At 41.2% G+C, this 23456-nt stretch overlaps 1 protein-coding gene across 1 annotated transcript in view; it reads right to left on the reverse strand.

Moving 5' to 3' along the window:
- WDR91 (WD repeat domain 91) overlaps positions 1-23456 on the reverse strand; it is a 78699-nt gene that overhangs the window by 6139 nt on the left and 49104 nt on the right. The window contains exons 9-15 of the mRNA XM_089680651.1: positions 21305-21498; positions 15309-15459; positions 8563-8657; positions 7682-7850; positions 3952-4060; positions 2070-2182; positions 1746-1943 (exon numbers count right to left, since the gene is read on the reverse strand). Coding sequence (XP_089536777.1) covers positions 1746-1943; positions 2070-2182; positions 3952-4060; positions 7682-7850; positions 8563-8657; positions 15309-15459; positions 21305-21498 — 1029 coding nt within the window. The remainder of the gene's footprint in view (positions 1-1745; positions 1944-2069; positions 2183-3951; positions 4061-7681; positions 7851-8562; positions 8658-15308; positions 15460-21304; positions 21499-23456) is intronic.

Below are 23456 nucleotides of genomic sequence, written 5' to 3' on the forward strand. Positions count from 1 at the left end.
TAATGTAATTTTTGGTTTATGAATGAAAATCCATTCAAAATAATGCCTTGGTTTACTCATTTTTTCCAAATTGTTTTCGCAATATGAAGTGTATGTCAGTGCTGATTTTAAAATGTAATTGCCGGCTTTTTTTTTCCTTCACTATACCTCACAAAATTAGCTGTCACTTTCCCCAGAGTTAAGAAACTAAAAGGAAAAATTGTTTCTTTTACCTCTGGGAAATAAACTAAAAAGGAAACTTTCTTTTAGCTAGGGGGAAAGTGACAGCTGAATCTCTGCGCTATAGTGAAGAAAAAAAAAACAAAGTGGTAATTACATTTAAAAACCGGCACCATAATAAAATAAAAAAAACCCCTGCGTGGAGTCCCCCCTCTCATCCATACCAAGCCCTTTGGGTCTTGGATTTTGAGGGGAACTCCCACGCTGGAAAAAACAAAACAAAAAAAAAACAAAAGATGTGGCGCGCGCCACCCCCCGAACCACATCAACACCCCCCCAAAGCAGCCTTCTATGCTAACGCGTTTCAGGAGACGTACTCCCTTCTTCAGAAGAAGGGAGTATGTCTCCTGAAACTCATTAGCCTACCTCACCAAGGGTTTCACCACGGTAATGCATGAAGAGAGTGTGCCCTGTTTTGCTTTTGTTCACCAGTATCAAGATTTCCCGATCTTCTAAGGGCTGCACCTCAGCCAATGACAGTTACAGTAATCCTAGTCTGCATGAACATTTGAGCACTGATTTCGTTTGTTTATTCATACATACACAAACAGCAGCTAAAATAAGTATTGAACACGCCACCATTTTTCTCAGTAAATATATTTCTAAAGGTGCTATTGACATGAAATGTTTAGAAATATAATTTAATGAGAAAAATGGTGACGTGTTTAAATACTTATTTTACCTGCTGTATATAAACATGATTCTGCGCAGCTGGCCGGCACTAACAGTATGTGTACAGTGTGCGGTTGGCAAGCGGTTAATTCCTTCCTTCCTTTGAATTCATGTTCATACATCGAATACTGGTCTAAAGGGTAAAAGACTTTGTTCTTTTCATCGTTTTAAAGCTGAATTCCAGTTGCTTACCCTGATTCACTGCACACTATGAACTTTTCACACTAGAAGCTGCAGCAAGTCAGACAGAGCCCACCTTATTTCCTGGCTGCAAGACATCCAGCATTATCTAGCACTTTTGTCCAGCCTGACTGTACCTGACCTTTCATTCATTAGGTTTCAATTTTCAATCATGATGGGTCAGGGTCACTTGTGTTTTTTTATGTAGGAACATCTGCATGCAAATACAGTCACTGGAGGAAAACCCACTTCTCCAGACTGACATTCACCCCTGAATTCATTTTGAGAATTTAGCTCCTCCCAAGGGCCAGTCCACTGCCTACATTAGGTCTGAGGAGCATACTGAGGCAGGGTGCTGTGGTGCTTTTAGACGTACAGCACTTAGCTATTCCCCCCCACTAGCCATGTTCAGCTTGCATTGCATAGAAAAGCAGATGAGCATCACAGAGTCTAAAATAAGGTATGTAATGAACAAGGGTAAAGGGAAAAGTTATATTAAATTTAAAAAAAAAAAAATCAATAGTATGTTGAGGGGAAGGAGAGGGGAGAATCAGGGAAATCAAAATATATGCAGAATAAACTTCAGCTTTAAACATTGTAGATTGAAATTGACAATTATGACATATAAAGCACCAGGATGTCACAAAAGAGAGAACGTGATAAAAGGGAATCACCTTATAAATAACTCCTCCATTGCTCGAGCAAGTGAGCATGTATCTGCCTTCTGAATCAAAAGCGAAGAGCCTGCCCCTGGGGAACTGAACTTGCTTGTAGCCGCTGTAACCAGAGAGCATAAAGGGGCCGGTGGCATCAGATGGCAGTGAATATTCTGACACTTTCTGACCACTCTTGTGAATATTCCACTGGATGAACTGGAAGGCAAAAAAAAAAAAAAAAAAGAGGGGGTGGGGGAGTATAAAACAGAGGCATAGGTAGTACGGCCACACATTCTGTGTTATGCACCATACAGCTCTCATAGCTCACACTGGAATACTCACCTTCCCATCTTCTCCGATGCTGTACACGGCATTCTCATCATAGCTGAAGTCAACGGAATAAACTTCCCCCTTATGCGCCTTCCAGCTCATGGCACACTGATGCTGCTGCATGTCTATGGGAAGAAAGACAGAAAATCACAATAAGCCTGCAACACAAAGCACACCAGAACCATTAGGGGTCATTCAGAAATACAGTATCTATTGCATTGTAATGAGATAACGAGCACAAATTAACGAATGTTATTATGCGTGTAAAAAAACAAGTTGCATTAAAGCTGAATTCAAGGTTGCACCTGTCCGCACACCGCACTCCTAATAATTGCTAGCATAAAAAACAAAAAAATCCCTACCTAAAATGCCCCTTTTACTCACCTATGCCCATGGTCACATGACATTTTGGTCCCAAGTCTATTCTTCTGCCTACAGAAGGTGTGCTCACTGCCTGCATGATGTGCACAATCCCTATTGGTTGCTCACCACCAGTCTTTTCTCAGGAACCAAAAACATCTACACCAGGGTTCCTCAAACTTTTTAAACGGGGCCAGTTCACGGACCTTCACACTGTTCAGGGGGCCGGACTATAGTTTAAAAAAAAAAATATAAATTCCTGTGCACACCGAACATATCTTATTTGTAATGCAAAAAAAAAAACAGGAAAAAAAAACAAAACAATATTTAAAATGCACTGTACACCAACACAATGGAGACCGCAATGAACTATACAATATAACGCACTGGGCACCGCAATCCATTGTACACTGCAATGCATTGAACACTAACGCACTGGACAACGCAATGCACTGTACACTGTAATGCCACTGTACACCGCAATGCACTGCACACCGCACTAACATTAATGCACTGGACACTGCAATGCACTATACCTGCTGTACTCTCCTCCTCTCCTGTTGCTCCTCTGGCTGCAGCAGGTGAAATCAGGGACTTCCAGGCTGCCACTCATTGGGTCCTCGTGGCCAAGGACCCAGTGAGCAGCCTAGCTATTTGTCATCCATTTTTTTTCTTCCCAATTTTTTTTTTCTCCGTTCGGCTGGCCCGACGGGCCAGATAAATGACTTTGGCGGGCCATATCCGGCCTGCGGGCCATAGTTTAAGGACCCCTGGTCTACAGCATGAGGGGGTCAGTTGATGCTTTGTACTCAGAAATGGTGCCGTAAAGGAACCTGGACAGCGGACTCTTCAAAAGCAGGATTTAAGGCAGCACATTCAATTAATTCAACATGTATCGTTTTAGGCTGAGTGTGGGAGTTTTTTTTGGATTCCCCAGAGTTAGGTGAAATCTCCACTTACCAACAGCGCATAGTAGAGAGTTACCATCCATTAAGAAGGCTTAAAGTGTTACTAAACCCAGGACCCTGCATTCACTATATCTGGTCTCCCAGAGTACATAGGACATGGAAATGCTATTATTTTAGTAAATAGAAACTGCTAAATACCTTTTCTCATCAGCAGTTATAGCAGTCTTGTGACTTCTATCAGTGTTCAGCCCAGCACCAGCTAAAGCTTGTAGGAGGAGTTTTCTTTCTTCTCTAGAAGGATGCAAAACCCCTGACGTCTGTCTGACCAGTGCGGATTGGCCCTGTGCTGATCACATGCACTCTCCCAAGAAAAGAAAAACCCTCTCTAGCAACACACACCAAACTGAGCATGTGCAAATGCCCACTCTGTCTTATCAGGAGATAAGAAGTGGTTGCGTAAAAAAGGGGAGGAAGAGTAGAAAGGATCAAACAAGCTTTTTTACACAATGCAGAGGATTAACCCCTTAGGTTCCATAGTGAGTATAACAAGCATGCTTTACTGCATATACAGACTGATTTTACTGTTGTGGGTTTAGTAACACTTTAAAAATGTTTTTACAACATACCAAACAACCTGATAACGCCATCTGCAGCCCCGGTCACAAGTAAGTTGCCATTGTGATTGAATGATGTGCAGTTCACAGCGATGGGCGAAGGTTCCAAGGAGAACTGAAGCTGGAGGGAAAATGGAATACATGCTTAGTGTATGACTGAATGGAGATTCCCACCTGCACCTAGTAAAATTTGGCACTGTGGCACAAACTAAAGGGAACAACTTAGGTCTCACTAACCTGTCCATTACATTCTTATGTTTAATTAGGTCTAGTCTGCTGTGTTTTATGGCAAGACCTGTGATGCTGTCATTCTCTCCAGAGAACAATCTCCAGATTGTATGCATCTGAGACAGGACAGTCCATTTAACCATAGGTTCACACCTAAGCGTTTTCTGCAGTGTTTTGCAGAAACGCAGTACAGTCCATTTAACATGGATTTCCTATGGGATATGCTCACATCTGAGCGTTTTCACCCGGTGCGTTTTTTGGAAAGGATCAGGGACTTTTTTGAATGCAAAAAGGTGCATTTTTGGTTCTATAGACTTCATTGGAAACGCTGCAGAAAAGCACATATTGTGCTTTTTGCTGCATTTTACATTTTAAATCTGCCTAGCAACAAGCAAAAAAAAAATTAAAAAAAAAAAAAAAAAAAAAAAAAAACAATGCAAAACGCAATGCAGAAATGGCTCAAAACGAAACCTGCATAGGTGTGAACGTAGCCTAATGTGGCTTAAAGGATAGCAACAGCATAAAATGTAGCTGCTGCCTCTCATTCCCATCTGTTAAGCAACTGATTGTCAGTGGGCACTGAGGTTATCTGAGTTGTTTCCAGATCATGTGGTCACTGTGTCAGCCTTGACACAGTAATGCAATTCAGGCTGCAAGCCTCACTTAAAAAAAAAACAAAAAAGAACGTTAAAGCCTTCAGCCTACAGATGAACACTGCCACCTTCATGCATCTGTGGTGCCATCTTTTTAAAGCACAACTAAATGCTCTACTGTCAGTCTAAAGAAGTAACACATCCAGTTACCATGTGATGCACAGGCCACATAAATAAAAAAAAACTTCCTTTTTCATCTCGAAAACAAATCCTCCATTTTCATCTCACATTCTTCCCACATCAAGAAGCTCACAGTGGGAAGGTTTCAGCAACACAAGCAGCAGTGGACAGGACTAGATGCGGCCAGGTGCTGATTTACAAGTCATATGTTTTTTTAATTTCACTGTAGTGCAAGACGGCACAGCCTATATGAAGGTGACATCTCTGCTCTGAATTCAGAAACAGTGCAGCATCATTGCCACACCATCACAGGGCACAGCATTAGGTGGACTTCACTGGCAGGATCAGCCGGTATTTATGAGAAGAAAACTGTCAATTAAATTCTTTAGCGTGTATTTTTACAATTTACAATAAGTGCTGCAGCAAATAATTTTTTAATGTAGGCCATAACTCTACTTTATTTGGGAATTGTCAGATACAGTTGCATTCTTACATAATAATTAAAATATTTTTTTTTCTTTAAAAGTAGTTTTTTTACCTTCATGCAGGAAGTGCATTAGGTAGTAGTATCACCCCCTCACCCTCCCAGTATACTTACCTGACCCCGATCACAATTCAGATCTTAATCCAGTGCTGTACCTGCAAAATCCATTACATTGGAGCCAATTGAGAGACATAGAAAGCTGTTAACCTTCGGCTTAAACTGCCATATACAAGATTAGACACTGGCAAAAAACAAAAACTGAGGACCACCCCAAGACCACCCTTCCTGCTATCAGCTATTTTCTCTCTCATCCATTGAATGATATTGCAAGTAATTTACCTTTGAGACATCCAAAAGCAGTTCAACTGAGGGGTGGGCAACACAGAAAACAAATGTCAACAGGTCCAAAAAAAAAAAATAAAAAATAAAAAGAGCTCCCTAAGGCCCTTAAGCCCAAGAAAGTTGGAATCAGAGGCTGCAAAGTCCATATGGTAAAATATGTGAACAGACGGCCTTGCAAATCTGGGAAACGGTTGCTTGATCCCGAAAAGCCCAAAAAGCACTCACAATTCTAGTAGATGGTACCTTAACAGGAAAGGTAGGAATCCGACCCTTGAGGCCATAAGCTTGGATGATGATCTACCCGCGTCACCTACACAAGATGAACGAGGAACCAATGTACCCATTTAGGTACATCAATGAGGAAAAAAATGGAATCAGCCTTCCTGGAAAAAAAGTACTGGCTGAAAGACTCTCAGAGCCTAAACCCCATCCAGACGATAGAGGGAAAGTTCCTTTCAGTGAACTAGACCCAGACAGGACAGAAGAAAGATGTCCTGGTTGAGGGGAAAAGCACAAACTACCTTAGACAAGAAGGAAGTCCTGAGCCTTAACACCACCTTGTTCCCATGCAAAACACAAAAAATCCACCATTCCAGGTCGCTCGCAGAGGTGATGGCTACACGAAAAAATTACCTTATTGAGAATATAAAGAAAAAATGTCCCTAATGGGTTCTAAATGGTGGTTTCTGGAGTGCAGATAGAATCACGTTCAGATCCCATAGTCATAGAAATGCAGACTTCCCCCGTACAAAGGTCTTTTAAGGAAAGAGTGAGAGACCAATGGGTTCTGAAGCCGAAGAGAAAGGGCAGAAATCTGCACCTTGATATAGTGCTTATTCCAAAATGTTGGTCCAGACACAGCTACAGGAAGAGGATTCGCTCTGCACAAAAACATGTGGGGTGGAAACCCTTCAACTTTATGTGAATTAAGCCTTCTATGTCCAGTGATAAACTTTGCAAGATTTCCTAGCTTTTATCATCGTAGGAATCACAGACTCAGAGATACCCTTGTCCCTCAGATCCTGGGCTTCAACAGCCATGCCATTAAATTCAGCGATGCAGGATGGCAAATTGTTTTTTGAGACGCAAGATCCCAACTCTCCAGCAGAGCCAACGGAGCATCAGCCAGAAGTCTGAACAGGTCAACATACAACATCCATATGGGCCAGTCCGGAGCAATGATGTTCAACAAATGCCTTCTAACTCAATCCTGCAGAGCAGACAATGAAGTTTCAGGGGAGGAAAGGCAGAGATCAGCGTGTACTGATCCTACAGAGTCATCACAGCATCCACTGCCTCCGCTAAAGGTTTCCTGCCTGTAACTGGAGACAAAAGTGTAGAGTTTGCTGTTGAACCTCTAGGCCAGAAGTCCACATCCAACCTCCCCCCAACTACAACACAGGTCCTGGAAAACCTTTGGGTGTAGGGACAACTCCCCTGGGTCCAGGCACTGCCAGCTAAGTAATTCTGCCTGCCAACTGTCTACGTCTGGAATGTACATGGCTGACAAGTCTTAACACGAAGCTTTGCCCAGGGCAGGATCTGCTCTTCTCCTCTTGCTGCAGTGAGACTTCTAGTTCCTCCATGATGGTTGACGTATCCCTGGTTCCACAGCACCTGAAGTTTCGAGATGGTGACTGGAAGACAAGACTTCAACAACCAAGTGCCCTGCAATGAGGCTGCAGAAAAAAATACAGACATTCATCCTCCTAGGACACAAAAATACAAAAAATGAGGTAGTAGGGGAGCTGTGCTGGTCTGTTTTATTTTTTGTTTGCCAATTTCCAATTCCCCTGTAGGTGGCAGTACAAACCCAAAGGTTAACTACCTCCTGTGTCCTTTAATGGACAAGAAATATCTCGCTGGACTTTCACTTGTCTAAACAGTTCAAGTGACAGTAGGAAGATAGCCATACCTGTTGTTTCATGGTTTTTGTGTCCCACAGCAGTAACCTCCCTGGCACTTGGTTGATCCCATTCTCCCCTAAACCAGGGACTGATGGTTCTGTTTGAGTAGGTGAGCATGCTGCTGCTGCCGAACATACAAAGGAAGTCCCGCTGGGGTTGCACGCCAGAGATAGGATTCTGAGGAGGCAAATATTAAACATTTGTTTGGCAAGGATTCTGATATATGTACATCAACCTTTACATAGAAACCTGTGTACGGATGGTAACATTGCAACACCATGTACATCAGTGATGTCATTCCCTCCGTGTGACCCAAACTAAACAGACAGGTGCCACTCGTGGCTCACTGGATCCTCCTATGTAGCAACTGCTTGAGTTCAGACAAGGACAGGGCTCACCCGAGCTCTAGACATCTAATGGAAAAAGAAAAAAGTCCTGGAAGTTGCACATCTCTACAAAACCTTATATGAAGGTGCATGACAGCCTCAGCACGGGATCCAACCAGGCCACACGCCCAACGCATTTTGCCCTGCCCATGGAGCTTAGTCATGGGGTTTTGTAGAGACGCGACTTCCTGGACTTTTCCGTTTTACATTAGATGTCATTCCCTCTGTCATTTGACAGTGCTCTGGCCTAGTGATGTACTGCTAGACCCCAGCATTATCACAAGGCAGAAGATCACATGCTCCATTCATAACTTGAAGCACTGCGTGTTTTCCGTGGCTGAGGCAGAGTAAGTATAAGGAAACTACTGGTAAAATGAATGAGTGAGCATCAGTGGGTCGGGACCCTTTGCAGACACAAACATTGTCCTCCAGTATCAAATAACCCAAAAGTGTAGAGCAAAGAGGTGAGGTTACAAACTACATAATATATTAATGGCACTAACCTCGGCATATCATCAACAATACTGATCTCACACAAGTTCTTCTTTGCTTCTGTGTCATACAGGCGGACGGTACCAACCTCGCTGCCCAGTAAGAGCTGCATCAGAGAAGCAGAAGTACAATTTTACATAAAGATATGGATCACCATTATTGCTAAAAGATGGGCCAAAAATAGGCATAGATTCTACATTTACCATCAAAAAGACACATTCCACTGAAACACTAATTGAATATTATAAAGAAACAATTTTCAGATATTTAAAAAGTACCTTACTATAAGGACCGTAACTTGCTCAAAATATTGACACTTATAAAACATACCTATAGTGTTAATAGGTGCATTTGAGAAGCGTTTAATGAGCATTAAAAACACTTCCCCAAACATCTTAGGTGTGCTTGTGGCGCAGTTGATGTTAAAACAGCACCAAAAATGCCTATTACTGTAATGTACTAAATGTGCCACAAACGCACACCGGCACGTATCCATAGGCTAACATTGAAGGAGTTTAAATGCTTCAACTCCTTTCACACTCAACATGAAGCGTCAATTTTGATGCAAAGCAATGCTAACGCTTCAAGTTTTGATATTGTAAACAGCACTGTGCTCTGTCCATATTATCTACTGCATAGGAATTTGAGGAGTGTTGAAAACAACCCTCAAATGTCTGCTTGTATGCCCTTTTTGGAAAGTAGGCAGTCCGAGGTATTTAGCAGGAGGCATGGTGAGTTTTTTGAAGTTGTAATTTGTCCCAATATTTTTGTAAAGAAATTAAATTAAAAAATTTGTTTTTTTTCCCCCACATACTATCACAAGAGCAGTACAGTGTCATCATATAACTTGTGTGGGGGTGATCATGGATACTGACTGGTGACAGTATGTTAAGAACAGCAGTGCAGTGTTCCCCTAGTAAGGAGATGAGGATTTTGTTTTCCTTGAATGCTTCTAAACAGTGATGATCACGGGTATAGGCAATAATTTTTATGAATGGCAGAGCCATGCATTGCAATGTGTACTATTGTGAAGGGTCAGAGCTATCACATGGTACAGATGCGTGGTGATTGGCCCTGTCTGTACCATGCGATCACTTTGACCAATCACAAAGATCATCACAATGGTACACAATGAATGGCCTAGAATGAAAGCCATTCATTATGTACAACTGACATGAGATTGCTGTGACTGATCACAGCGATCACATGGTACCAGGGCCAGCTCAGTACAATGATCTGTCATGCGCTGTGTTCACTGGACATAAACGCACAGGAGGCGCGTGGCTGGAGGACATCATATGATGTCCACCCAGGATAACAGTACTCCCACTTAGCAATTTTTCCACAATAGGCCGGACAGGAGGTTAAAGAATGTCTATCAAACAATTACCATATCAAAAAAAAAAATATATAAAAATCGATTTTTGGTTTGTCTGTAAAATCCTTTTCCTGAAGTACATCACAGGACACCATGGATTTAATATTCGTGACTATTTGGATTGTGTTGCCACTTTCAGAATGATGGGCACTGACCAAACAAGGGCAGTAAGCCCTGCCCACATAACCCCTCCCAACTCAGTTAAGCCTTAGTTTTGTAGCAAGCTATGAAGAAAAGACAAGGGGGATGTTGGTGTCCTGTGATGTACACCAATAAAAAGGATTTTGCAGGTAGAACAAATATCTAATTTCTCAAAGTGGTTCTAAAGGCTCAAGGTAAAAAAAAAAAAACAAAAAAAAAAAAAAACTTCTGTATACACCAGCCCCTCCAGCTCCCCCAACACTTACCTGTACCCCCTCTGATCCAGCGATGTTCACAACAGCCCCAGCTGTATGGGAACTCCCCCCCTTTATTGGCTGAGACAGAAGCGTGAGCCCATTGGCTCCCACTACTGTCAATCACAGGCAGTGAGCCAATGGAGGAAAGAGCAGAGGCGGGGCCGAGCCACAGCTCTCACTTATGGACACAGAGCAGCGGCTCAGGAGCAAGCAAGTCAGCGGTGCCCCCAGGGAAAGCGGCTTTCTCTGGGGGCACTGCTCGAGGGGGAAGAGCCAAAAAAACAAGCAGCTGATCCATGCAGTGCAGGAACAGCCCCACATGGTGGAAAAAAAAAAAAAAAATTTTTGACTGGAGTTCTGCTTTAAAGCCAGAACGTCTCCACACCAAACTGGAGAAAAGCCAGAACTGTACCCCATGACAGTGTCAGAGATGAAAATTACCAGCCTTTACATCAGGAGCACCCCAATCCCCCAGGACTTGTGCTTCAACAGCCATGTCATCAGTGACCATAAAGAAGGATGGGAGTTTGGACCCTGTGACAATAAATCTGGCCAATCTGGAAGAGCCTGCAGCTTATCTGCCAAAAGATTTACAATGTCTGCATACCATGTTCTTCTTGTACAAATAGCCAAACAAGAAGCTGCAGCGGATTGAAGGCAAAGACCAGGGAAAACCGATCAAAAGGAGAAACCAGAGCATCTACCACAAACACCTGAGGATCCCTTGTTTGGGACCACAAAGAATTCAGAAATTCTTGCCCAAGACAAGATTAGATCCACTTCTTCCTGAGCAGTGCAACTTCCTGTCCTTGCTTGATGTATGGCACAGCTGTGGCAATGTCCACAGGTAGTCAGATCAGTGTTATTAGAGCCAACTGAATTGCCTGAAGTCCCAAAATGCTGATTGCAACTTTCGCTCCTCTGATGACCATGTTCTCTGAATCGATAAGTTCTCCAGAATGTCTCCAGAACCCCACATGCTCGGATCCATTGTCAAGACCTTTCAATTCATACGTAAGAAGGATTTCACTGTATCCAGCATTTGTCAGGATAGCCACCATTTCAGAGCTGATCTGGTCTTGGGAGCCAGATGCATTGGCAGATCCAAGTATTCTTAACCTTTGTCTTATACGGACATGATATTGAGCTGAAAAGCTCTGGATTAAAACTGCGCCATAGAGGACAGCTTCGAAAGTGGCTTTATCTTCCTTAGCACATTATTGTAGGTCCAAATTAAGGGACTTTCTGATGATCTCAGGGACTCCACCTGGGATGGAAAGGGACAGGCATTTCTATTGCAGGAGCAGTGCCTTTGCCATGTCTGGGAGCATACCCAAGTACTCCAGGTGTTGAGTTGGAACCAATACGGACCTATGAAGGTTCAGTATTAAAACTAACCTAACGAACGTGATGCAACGCGTAGGTGAACGGTGACATAGTTCCGGTACACGGTGACGCACTTCCGGCGTGGACGCCATCTTGGCACACCTGAAACTCATGCAAAGGTACACCCATAGCATGAGGTTTAAAGGCTTATGTTTTACTGGATAAAAAATCCGGATGGGAGTTTGAGCTGTGCTGTGTTTATCTTTATCTGGAGGGGACCTGAGATGACTAAGTGCCACCATTGAGGGGGATTTCTTATGGATACCATCCAGTAACGAGATACTGCCTGTGAAGGATCTTGGGGTGATCCTGAAAGCACGCTGGCCCAGTGGGTCATAGTAAGGAGGTGAGGGGGAAATTTAGCCATTTAAGGATTTCACCGCTGGTATGAACGCAAATTCACCTCATCACCTGCATGTGTTATATATATTTTTATTGGATCACGTCTTATACATTAAATCTTTTGTGGACTTTCATGAATATTTGTTCGATTTATGTTTCACTTTATGTATTGGAATATTCATTCACTTAAGTCCTTTGATTAAGTGTTTTATATATTTTTGTACATTCTAGCACTTGTCACTTTGAATTAGTTGATTTATCCCCAATTCTGGGGACTCCCGGTTGCTTTGCACTAGTCTGTGTTTATTTGCTGATCCCCATTAGGGATTTTTGGGGGGTTGTGGTTGATGTTTTTTCCACACACGGGGTCCATTATTAAAGGACCATTTGTTATGTCACGTTGTTTTTATCACGTGTTTATGTGGCACAAATTAGATCCTGATTAGATCAGATTTTATATTTATTTAATAGTTATTTATATTAATTTATATTATTTTGTAGATTTATGATGATATGTTTGGCTTGTTAACTGTGAAAAGGTTGAAATAGGAGCCAAGACCTCTCCTGCTCTGGCACAGGTACAATGACCGCTTGAAGACAGCAGTCTTTCCAGAGCTGCAAAGGAAAATGCTTTTTGGTGAATATCTGAGTGAATGAAGAGTAGAGGGGAATGCACTAAAACTCCAGCTTGTAGCCTCTGGACACAATGCTGTGGACCCAGTCAATTGTGGTTTTCCTAGGTTACGGTACTGTAGCTGCAAAGACCAATAGAAATCACCCAACCGCCATGAGTGGGGGCACCTTTTTACTATGAGGAGGCTTTAAAAGGTCCATTTTTTATGTATGGAACTAGAAAATATGTTTTTGCTTACAGCCGTGGCTTTCTGCTTAAGAAAAGAACTATTCTTGAATTCCAAAAGACGTCCTTGGTTTTTGACCCGTCACCTTCACCTCCTTCTTAAAAGGGTAAAAGCATGTTTTAACTCCTAGCCTCCTTCTGGATAAAGTCATCCAAGGATGGTCCAAATAAGCATTTACCCTCGAAGAGCAGCCTCCCAATTTGCATGTTGCAGTGATGTTCCACTGACCAACACTTGAATCATAAGATCCTTCTCATGCGGACAGACATGATTTTCATCCTCAGTTGCCATATGGAAGCTTCCATGACCTCTACCAAGAAACTCTAGGATCTTGGTAAACTTTCCAGGAACTGCCAGATTACCCTGTGTTTGATTGTCTGGAAAGGAGAATACACTTCTCCCAAACTGTAAGGCAGGGGTTTCAAAACTGTGGCCCTTTGCTAGCCTTTATCTGACTTTTGGGGCACTATTCCTCTCAATGATATGAGGCGCTATTCCTCCCACTGACACAGACAATGAGGTACTATTCCTTCCACTAATAGCAATGATGGGGCACTACTCCTCCTACTGACCACCTACCCTGAGGCTATGTTTATTCTCAATGGGCCTGGGAAATTTTCTACCCCCAGTGATCACAATTTGGCCCCTATAATGTCCGAAGGACAGTAAACTGGTCCTTTGTTTGAAATGTTTGGAGAACCCTGCTTTAAGGGCTTGAGAAACTTCCAGCCAATTTCAGCAGCGGCTGAACATTACCAATTTATATTTTGACATCATACCATATCCAAATTATAGCTAACTGCATATAAGTAGATCTTGTAGTTCCTTAAGCCCTCATGAAGGTGGCAATGTGTGGCCCCTGAAACGCATTGGCTTTTGCACTAAATATATATTTTGAATTAAAATCTCATTTTGGACTTTTAAACTTTGGTGTGGCGCTTTCACTTTTAGATCTAAACATGCTTCATCATATCAGAGGCACTAGCCAGTCCATTGTGACAGATGCAGAAGGCCCAATCTTTGCTGGGTCTTCAGGGACTTGACTCCCCTCCAAGGAGACCAGTGCCCTGAACATGTAGAACACCTTACCAGTGAGCCTGCCGAATAAATTTCACCCCAGAGACTGCTGCAGGGTCCAGTGTCAATTGGTAAAATTACATCTCTCGACTGCGAGCTCTGAGTACAGTCCCTCTTGGCCATCAGGCCATACCGAACAATCCGGAAGCAACCCTCTTCTACTCCATCAGGATTGTTAAGAAAGGCCAGAAAATAAAGCGCGTGGGATGAAATCTTCAGAGAGACATCACAGGCACATCCATCACCTAGGGAAACTTGCTAAAAACTGAGGCTTAGCTGTGCTGGGAAGGGTTTTGCCTGGGTGGTGCTTCCTGTCTTTTTGGCCAGTGCCCATTCAACCGAAGGTGGCAGCATAACCCAAGTAGTCAAGAATATTAATTCCTCTGCGTCTCATGATGTATGATTAAGAAATACCCATTTTCAGCTGATCTGCTACACCCACTGCTGGTCTACCTACACCCCAGCAATGGCTGCACAGAATTTCACAAGCTTTATTTCCTGATGACACACAGAGACAACAGCTGAACATTCCTGTGCAATGCGTATTGACATGGCTGCCTGTTGACTCCATGAAAGGAGCACATGACAGGGTGAAAATGCGAGAGAACAACTGAGGAACAGCTGGGAGATAGAGTTTTTTCACCCTATAATAAATGTGGCAGACCTTCATAGCAGGATCACTGGATATTATTTAAATGAATGCTTCAGATTTAAAAATATAGTTATATTGCTTTTAAATTACATCAGCAAAGATTACAATTTATGTAGTCAAGTTACTTCCTCAAGAAAAGATCTGAAATGATTTAGCGGTCTCTTCAGCAGAGGTAAAAAAACACGCCCATTGCCGAGTCAGAGCTAGAGCTTTGCCAACCCGCAAATCTCTAGCTCTGACTCAGAAGGGGGCATGTCAGACCTCCGCTTCTACACAGGGACCAAGGATCCTTTCTCTGCAGCACGGTGGCAGAGGACAAGCTTTTCAACTCTGTGGCTGTTTTATAAAGAAAAAAAAACAGTAACATTTTGCTTTTTTGCACCTTTAAATTGTTTAGTGGATTTAAACAAAATTAAATTAAGCTTTAAATAAGAAACCTAGATGGCTGCAGCATCAATCTGATGCTGTAGCTGTTCCCCGCTGGCACAACACCGAGAACTGAGCGATCAAAGATCGCTGACTGCTCAGTTCTCGGTTTTCAGGGATTAGAGAGGAGTGCAGAACCAAGTATGCTTCTGTGATCCATAGGAGAGCTATAGCTGAAAGAGCTTTGGCCATACTTCTCCTTTAATAGTGTGGCTTACAATTTAACTCTTACACTTACCAGTCTGTCTCTCTTTGTTGCCCACTCCAGAGACAGCAGAGCAGACTTCGAGATGGCGGATGCCTTGGTCTGCATGATACCATCAATGGACCACACTTTAATCACACCATCAACATCCAAACTGGCTACCCGTCTTCCTGAGCAATCCACCCTGTGGATAGGAAGTACAGGAATGGTTTGTGTATGGTTCATTTTACAGAAAACCTCATGCTACAAGCTAATCCAAGTAATAATCAGATTTTTTACCAAACATCACACTGATAAAAGAGTGTGTAGACTTACTATTACTATTCAAAAAAACAATATTAAAAAGGAAAAAAAAATGTGATTGTGCCAAATTTTGCTATAATCAAGCAGCCACTGTTAAAAGGCTTATTCTTATTGGATACATTGTTACATACCTTCCTTACTTTTCTAATGTAAACAAAATGCATGGCCATGAGAAAATGTGTTGATTACATTTGGGTACATTAATCACTAATGTACTATACTTATTTAAGTGATATGAAAAAGCCAGAAAGCAGAAATGCAGCCTGCACTGATGAATACATTCTCAAGACAAGATTAGGCTCCTATGGTAAAGTTGAGTGAATCATTTCAATCAAAAGGAGAAACTGTTTTTAAATTTGCAGCAAAAAAAAAAAAAAATTATATACACAGGTCCATATATATTTGGACACAGGCACAATTTTAGTTTTTTTCAGGTATTGACCAAAACATATTCAATCTATAGTTATATAATGGATATGGGATGAAAGTGCACACGCTCAGGTTTAATTTGAAGTTATGTACATCCAAACTGGGAGGAAGGGTTTAGGAATTGCAGCTCTTAAGAGTAGCCATCCCCCTTTTTCAAGGGTCCAAAACTAATTGGACAATTGAATTAAAAGCCATTTCATGGCCAGGTGTGGGCTACTTCTTTGTTATTTCTCCATTAATTAGGCAGGTAAAAGGTCTGGAGTTGATTCTAAGTGTGGTATTTGCATTTGGAATCTATTGCTGTGAACCTACATCATGCATTCAAAGGCATTGTCCATGCCAGTGAAACAGACCATTGTAAGACTTCAAAAACGAGAAAATCCATCAGAGAGATAGCAGCAACATTAGGAGTGGCCAAATCAAGTTTGCTACATTCTGAGGAAAGAAGAACGCACTTGGCGAGCTCAGCAACATAAAAAGGCACATCCACGGAAGACAACAGTGGTGGATGATCGCAGGTTCCTCTCTATGGTAAAGAAAAACCCATTAACAACATCCAGACAAGAGTAGGTCAACCACCAGCAGGTGGGCATATCATTGTCAGTCTACAATCAAAAGAAGACTTCACGAGAGCAAATACAGAGGGTTCACTACAAGGTGCAAACCATTCATAAGCCTGAAGAACAGAAAAGTGAGATTAGATTTTGCCAAAAAAAAAAATCTAAAAAAGCCAGACGAGTTCTGGAAAAGCATTCTTTGGACAGATGAAACTAAGATTAATCTGTACCAGAATGATGGGAAGAAAAAAGTGTGGAGAAGGCTTGGAACAGCTCATGACACAACATCATCTGTAAAACATGCTAGAGGCAGTGTGATGGCATGGGCATGCATGGCTTCCAGTGACACTGGGTCATTGGTGTTTATTGATTATGTGACAGAAGACAGAAGCAGCCGGATGAATTCTGAGTGTTTAGAGATATACTGTGAGCCCAGATTCAGTCAAATGCAGCAAAGCTGATTGGACGGCGCTTCACAGTACAGAGGGACAATAATCCAAAACACACTGCAAAAGCAACCCAGGAGCTTTTGAAGGAAAAGTGGAATATTCTGCAATGACCGAGTCAATCACCTGATCTCAACCCAATCGAGCATGCATTTCACTTGCTGAAGGCAAAACTAAAGGCAGAAAGACCCAAAAACAAAGAATAACTGAAGACAGCTGCAGTTAGAGCCTGGCAAAGCATCAGAAAAGAGGAAACCCAGTCTTTGGTAATGTCCAAGGGTTCTAGATTTCAGGCAGTCATTGTCCGTAAAGGATTCTCAACAAAAAAATAAAAAAAATTAACATTTTATTTATGATTATATTCATTTGTCCAATTACTTTTGGTCCCTTGAAAAAAGGGGGGGTGGCTACTCTCAAGAGCTGTAATTCGTAAACCCTTCCTCCAATTTGATGTACATACCCTCAAATTAAACCTGCGAGTGTGCACTTTTAGCCCATATCCATTATTTAACTATAGCTTGAATATGTTTTGGAAAATACCAGAAAAAAATACACTTTGTACCATCTTCAGAGAAACATGCAAGATATTAAATTCCAACTTTGGGAGAAAAAAAAGCATATGTCTGCTAAACACACCTCATCTCTGGCACGATCCCCTACAATAATTTCTGCAGTTTTTGGGGTTGAATGATGCTGGGCGTCTAGTGACAAAATGGTGCATGCAACAATGCAACAGTGAAAGATTAAGGATATCTTGTGAGTGAATGGAGTCATGATCCTGCCCCCTGAACAGGCATCAGCACAGCACCTTGAAATCGCACACAATGTTGCAGAAAGCATCTACATCAAGGACCACCCATCACCAGAAGAGATAAACAGAACTCTGTGCATTGCATGACTGACCTGAAGACATCTCACAAAAGGTAATATAAAAGTACACAAGGAAAAGAAAGATGCTTGGGGAGGGGGGCTCTAAGGGAGCACAGGGTTGGGCTTTAAATCAAGATTGTGGGATCCTAAATTGTGTAATTCTTCAACATTCCATTTATCATCTTCATCAGCTCATCTCCCACAGTTATAACCTTTTGTACCACCCTATTAGATTGTAAGCTCTTATCAGTAGGGTCCTCTTAATCCTCTTGTTTTGATTGTATTGTAGCTGTACCATCTCCCTTTATTTTTTAAGTCCTGTATAATAAAACAATAACAACATTCCCTGATATCACCAAAGGGATGTGCATATTATTCAGCATATACAGTTGTGCCCAAAAATTGGCATACCCTAACAGAAATCATGACATTTTGTCATGGATGATGAAAACATGACTGATCATGTCAAAAAAATAAGGATAGTGATCATTTGAAACATGTATTATCACATAGTTGTTTGGCTCCTTTTTAAATTGTAATGATAGCAGTAAATCACCTAAATGGCCCTGATCAAAATGTTTACATATGGAATGTTTGGCCTTGGTACAGACACACAAGGTGGCATACACAGGTTAAAATGGCAATTAAAGGTTAATTTCAAACATATGTGGCTTTTTAAATTACAATTCGTGTCTGTGAAGAGTTTGCTAGCTCTCATGTGGATGCAATGAGCAGGCTAGAAACTGAGCCAAGGGGAGCAGAAAATAACTGTCAACAGACCTGCATAACAAGGTATCTGAACTTTATAAAGACAGAAAAGGATATAAAAAGATATCCAAAACCTTGAATATGTCAATCAGTACTGTTCAATCACTTAAGAAGTAGAAAATTCAGAGATCTCTTGATACCAAGCCAAGTTCAGGTAGACCAAGAAAGATTGCAGCCACAACTGCCAGAAGAAAAAGCCAGGTGAGGCATGTCAAGGTGTCATTGGGCATATTGTAACTAAGCTTTTTTGTGGCATTGACACAGTAAAAAGATCTTTCTGGCAACATGACCATGCAGCTAAATTTTTGTACCAAGTATCTTCGTATTGTGCTCACTTGCCGACTACAATACGTACATATATGTTGCGGTTAGTAAGTGGTTTCCCAGGGTTATGGCTGTAGATATCAACCATAACCCTGATATCTCTTTGTTTTCCAGCTGGTATTTGGCTCTCTGTTCAAAACGGCCTGAGCGACTCAGCCACTGGATCGCTTTCAGTGGTGCCGCTCGCTGTGTTTCTTAGGTTTACCCGAGCACTTGAGAAATATATGGTCTCTGATCGCCTCTATGGCCTTGGAGGACCAGTGTCGGTGTCATGACATCACTTCAGGTCCATGGTGCATGTAAACCATTTTTTTTTTTTTTTTTAACGCAAAAGATCAAACATTTTTTTCTTTTGCTTTTAAAAAAGGTAAAGGGTCTTTTTGAAGAGGACCTGTCATGCTTATTTCTATTACAAGGAATGTTTACATTCCTTGTAATAGGAATAGAAGTGATGAAAACAAATGATAGGAACAGTGTAAAAATTAAAATAAATTTAAAAAAAGTGAAGCGTGTCCATCCCTCCGTGCTCGCGTGCAGAAGTGAACGCATACGTAAATTGCACACGCATATGTAAACAGTGTTTGCAGCAGACATGTGAAGTATCGCTGCAAATGTTAAACCGAGAGCAATAATTCTAGCACTAGACCTTCTCTGTAACTCTAAACAGGTAACCTGTAAACATTTTTAAAGAGTCGCCTCTGGAGATTTTTTAACTACCGTAGTTTGTCGCCATTCCATGAGCGTACACATTTATTTTAAGTGTGACATGTTAGGTATCTATTTACTCGCCGTAACATCCGCTTTCATATTTTACAAAAAAAAATTGGGTATATATTGTGTTTGTTTTTTAATTTATTAAAGTGTATTTTAAAAAAATGCATTTGAAAAACCACTGGCCAAATGAAATGTAACATTGAACAAACTGCAACGAAAGCCATTTAATTCTCAAGGGTCTTTGCTAAGAAAAATATATAATGTTTTGGGGTTATAAGTAATTTTCTAGCAAAAGATACTGATTTAAACATGTAAACAAAAAGCGCCAGAAAATGCTCGGTCTTCAAGTGGCTAATAACCACAATATCTTTTTCCAGAGCAGCCTGTATTTCTCCTGAGGTTACCTGTGGGTTTTTCTTTGTATCCTGAACAATTCTTATTGCATTTGTCGATGCAATCTTTCTTGGTCTACCTGACCTTGGCTTGGTATCAAGAGATCCCAGAATTTTCCACATCTTAATAAGTGATTGAACAGTACCGACTGGCATATTCAAAGCTTTGGATATCTTTTTATATCCTTTTCTATCTCTTTAAAGTTCCATTACGTTGTTACGCAATTCTTTTCTGCTTCCCATGGCTTCGTATCTAGCCTGCTCAGTGCATCCACATGAGAGCTAACAAACTCACTGACTATTTTTACACAGACACTAATTGCAATTTGAAAAGTCCCAGATGTGGGAAATTAACCTTTAATTGCCATTTTAACCTGTGTGTGTCACCTTGTGTGTCTGTATCAAGGCCAAAAATTCCAGGGTATGGAAACTTTTGATCATGGCCAATTGAGTGATTTCAATTACCATTATGTTATAAAAAGGAGTCACACAACTATGTGATAATAAAAATCTTCATATGATCACTATTCTTAAATAAAATAATTTTTTTTGGCATGATCAGTCATATTTTCAATATCAATGCCAAAATGTCACAATTTCTGCCAGGGTATGCAAACATTTGAGCACAACTGTATAATGCTACAGAAACCTGTCAGGAACTGCAAAGATACCAGTACAATAAGAGATGGTCAGAGAAAGCAAACATTCTATAGTTGGAGATAGGGGACATGCTCCAGGGGGCAGTCATAGCCAGGAGACACACTACATAAGACTACTATAGATCACAGCTATTACAGTGCTTGCACAGTTGTGCTCCCTACAGCCCCTGTAAAATTACCTGTAACACGTTTGCTATTTCTCTCAGCAAAATCCATTATAAAAAGGTCAAAGAAACACGATATTGTGAAATAAACTATTTAACTACTAGAACTCAATCTAAATAATATCTTCCTTCACTGGTCTAAGCACTTAGGTAAGGGAAACAGACTGATAACGTCAGGGGCCTGAGGGCAGCATAGTAGGTGCCAAAAGGCCACAGGTTGGACACAGGGGTCTTGTCCATCAATGTCTAGTTCACACGATGGTAGGTGACACCACTACTTTTTACTCGCCATAACATGGGGAGGAAAGAAAAAGGGGCTGTACAGAAAAATTCGTGTTTTAACTGTGTACTGAATTCTTCGGCCTGCATTTAGCTTTTGACATGTCGGAGAGCCAGCTGGTACCTGCAATGCATGATGGAGGAGTGGTGCTCTCCATATTCATCCTGGCTTAGCACTATGAAGGGTTGCTCGGATTTCTCTCCTCTTGCACCGTTTCCCCCGACACCCCTCATCAATGCTTCTACCTGGTCTTGCTGGGTTTCGGGGCGAAGCTCAGGTTCTGGTTCTGAAATTTCAGGCTTCTTCTCTGTGCTTTGCTGTGAAGATTAAAGATACAATTTAACTTGTCTATGCAGTAATGTATGGACAACCAGTGCTTATCCAAACGTTTCTGTTGTGATGTAGGGGTTAGTGGCAACAACCAGTGAGCGCAATGAGGGATAAAGTATACACACTCCCAAAGTGCAGGCTTCCAAAGAGCCTTAGGGCAGTGGTTTCTGCTCATTATACCAGCAATCGGCAGCGCCGGCCTTGGGAGAGGTATTTATGATCTTTTTTTTCTTTCACAGTATTTTTTTTAGAGTTTAGCAAAAATTACACAAATAAAAAACACATTAGTTTCAGGCACAGCTTGCCAATCGCCAGCAGTACATTTACTGCTGGAGGGGGGCTCCCCCCATACATCACGGTGAATGTCCTGACCTAGAGGTGTGTGCATGCGCCTCCTGCTGGTTTGTGCTGTGATTGGACGCGTTTGTCAGCAGGTTACAGACAGTTTTGTCTGTACACTTGCTGATCAGCTGTGGCCAATCACAGTACAGAGATATGTGTGTTTGTAAACAGATTCTGGCTGGATTTCTCACTGCTATCAGTTACCGTTCAGAAATGGAAGAAAAGACCCAGCCCCATCTGTAAGTAAAAGCAGCATGCATACACTTGTAGGGCACACAGTTAATCCATTGATTGCCCTCCTGATCAATCCTGTCACTCAGCCAGTGTCATTAGTACAGTATTATCACTGATCACTGTATTACTGTCACTAGCGATGTCAGTGTCCCTCCCAGCCAATGTCAAATTGCTCGCCACACTATAAGTCGCTTATGACAGCCTTCACTAGTATAGGGTCTGTACAAATGAGTATCTTGATCATGATTATATCTACACTAGTGTCCCCAATAGTATAAATGTTCTCAAAAATGCAGTTTGGTTTTTACCAAAGACATGCACCAAAATACATTTTTGGCTTACATTTATGAAGAAATTTGATTTTATTGAATATGTTTTATAACAAAAGTAGAAAATATTGTTTTTTTCTTTTTTCTCAATGTTTGTTTATATAATAATAAAAAAACAAAAAAAACAAAAAACACCCAGTGGTGATCAAATACCAGAACAAAAAGCTCTATTTGCATGAAACAAATTACATAAAATTTCATCTGGGCAGTGTTGCATAACCAAGCAATTGCCAAATAAAAGTAGCACAGTGCTGAACAGCAAAAAAAAATGCCCTGGTCATGAAGGGGGTAAACCGTTCTGGAGTTAAAGTGGTTAAAGGCCTGAGTTAGTTTGCTTTTGTTTACTTCAAGCAGTCTATAGAAATGCAAAACCCACTTGAAGCAGGTCAAATGCACTTGTTGAGGAGTTCTGAATGAGATCAGAAGTGTCTCAAATTGATGCCATCGACAAAAGCTCAAAAACAATCCAAATTTTGGCTATGGGGACACTTTAAAAAGTGCTCTGTATGAAGCTCGTAGTGCAGCTGTAATAAAAACTAGGTAGTTTGAGCAAAATCTGGTTACATTCTAATTTCCAGCAAGCTTACCAGAAGACTACTGCATAGCTCCTTAAAAGATCTGTAAAACCCACAATAGTCTGTTTCCTAAATCGGGTAGCCAGATTTTTTTACTCAGACTTTAGCTCAAATTCAGCTGGTATAAAATGTTATTTTTTTTATTGAATGCAGCCATGTGTTCATACACTGTGTGCACAAGTATTAGGCAAGATGCATTTTTGAGGATTAATTTCATCATTGAACAACTACAGTGCTTCCGGTCAATCCAAAATGTGAATAAACCTCAAACCTGAATATTTAAGAAAGTATAAGTGAGGTTTTGCCTTTCTTAGGAGAATATCTATGTGTGCGCAATTATTATGCAACTAAATGAAAAACTAAAATTCTCCCATCTCACTTGTTTATTGTCATCGGTTAAAAGTGAGAATAAGCAATCAACTCAAAATTTACAAATACACGTGACATTAAAAAAAAAAAAAAAAA

The sequence above is a fragment of the Staurois parvus genome, unplaced genomic scaffold (assembly GCF_062004578.1).
Source record: "Staurois parvus isolate SC_StPar_1 unplaced genomic scaffold, SC_StPar_1.0 ptg000249l, whole genome shotgun sequence".
NCBI lineage: Eukaryota > Metazoa > Chordata > Amphibia > Anura > Ranidae > Staurois > Staurois parvus.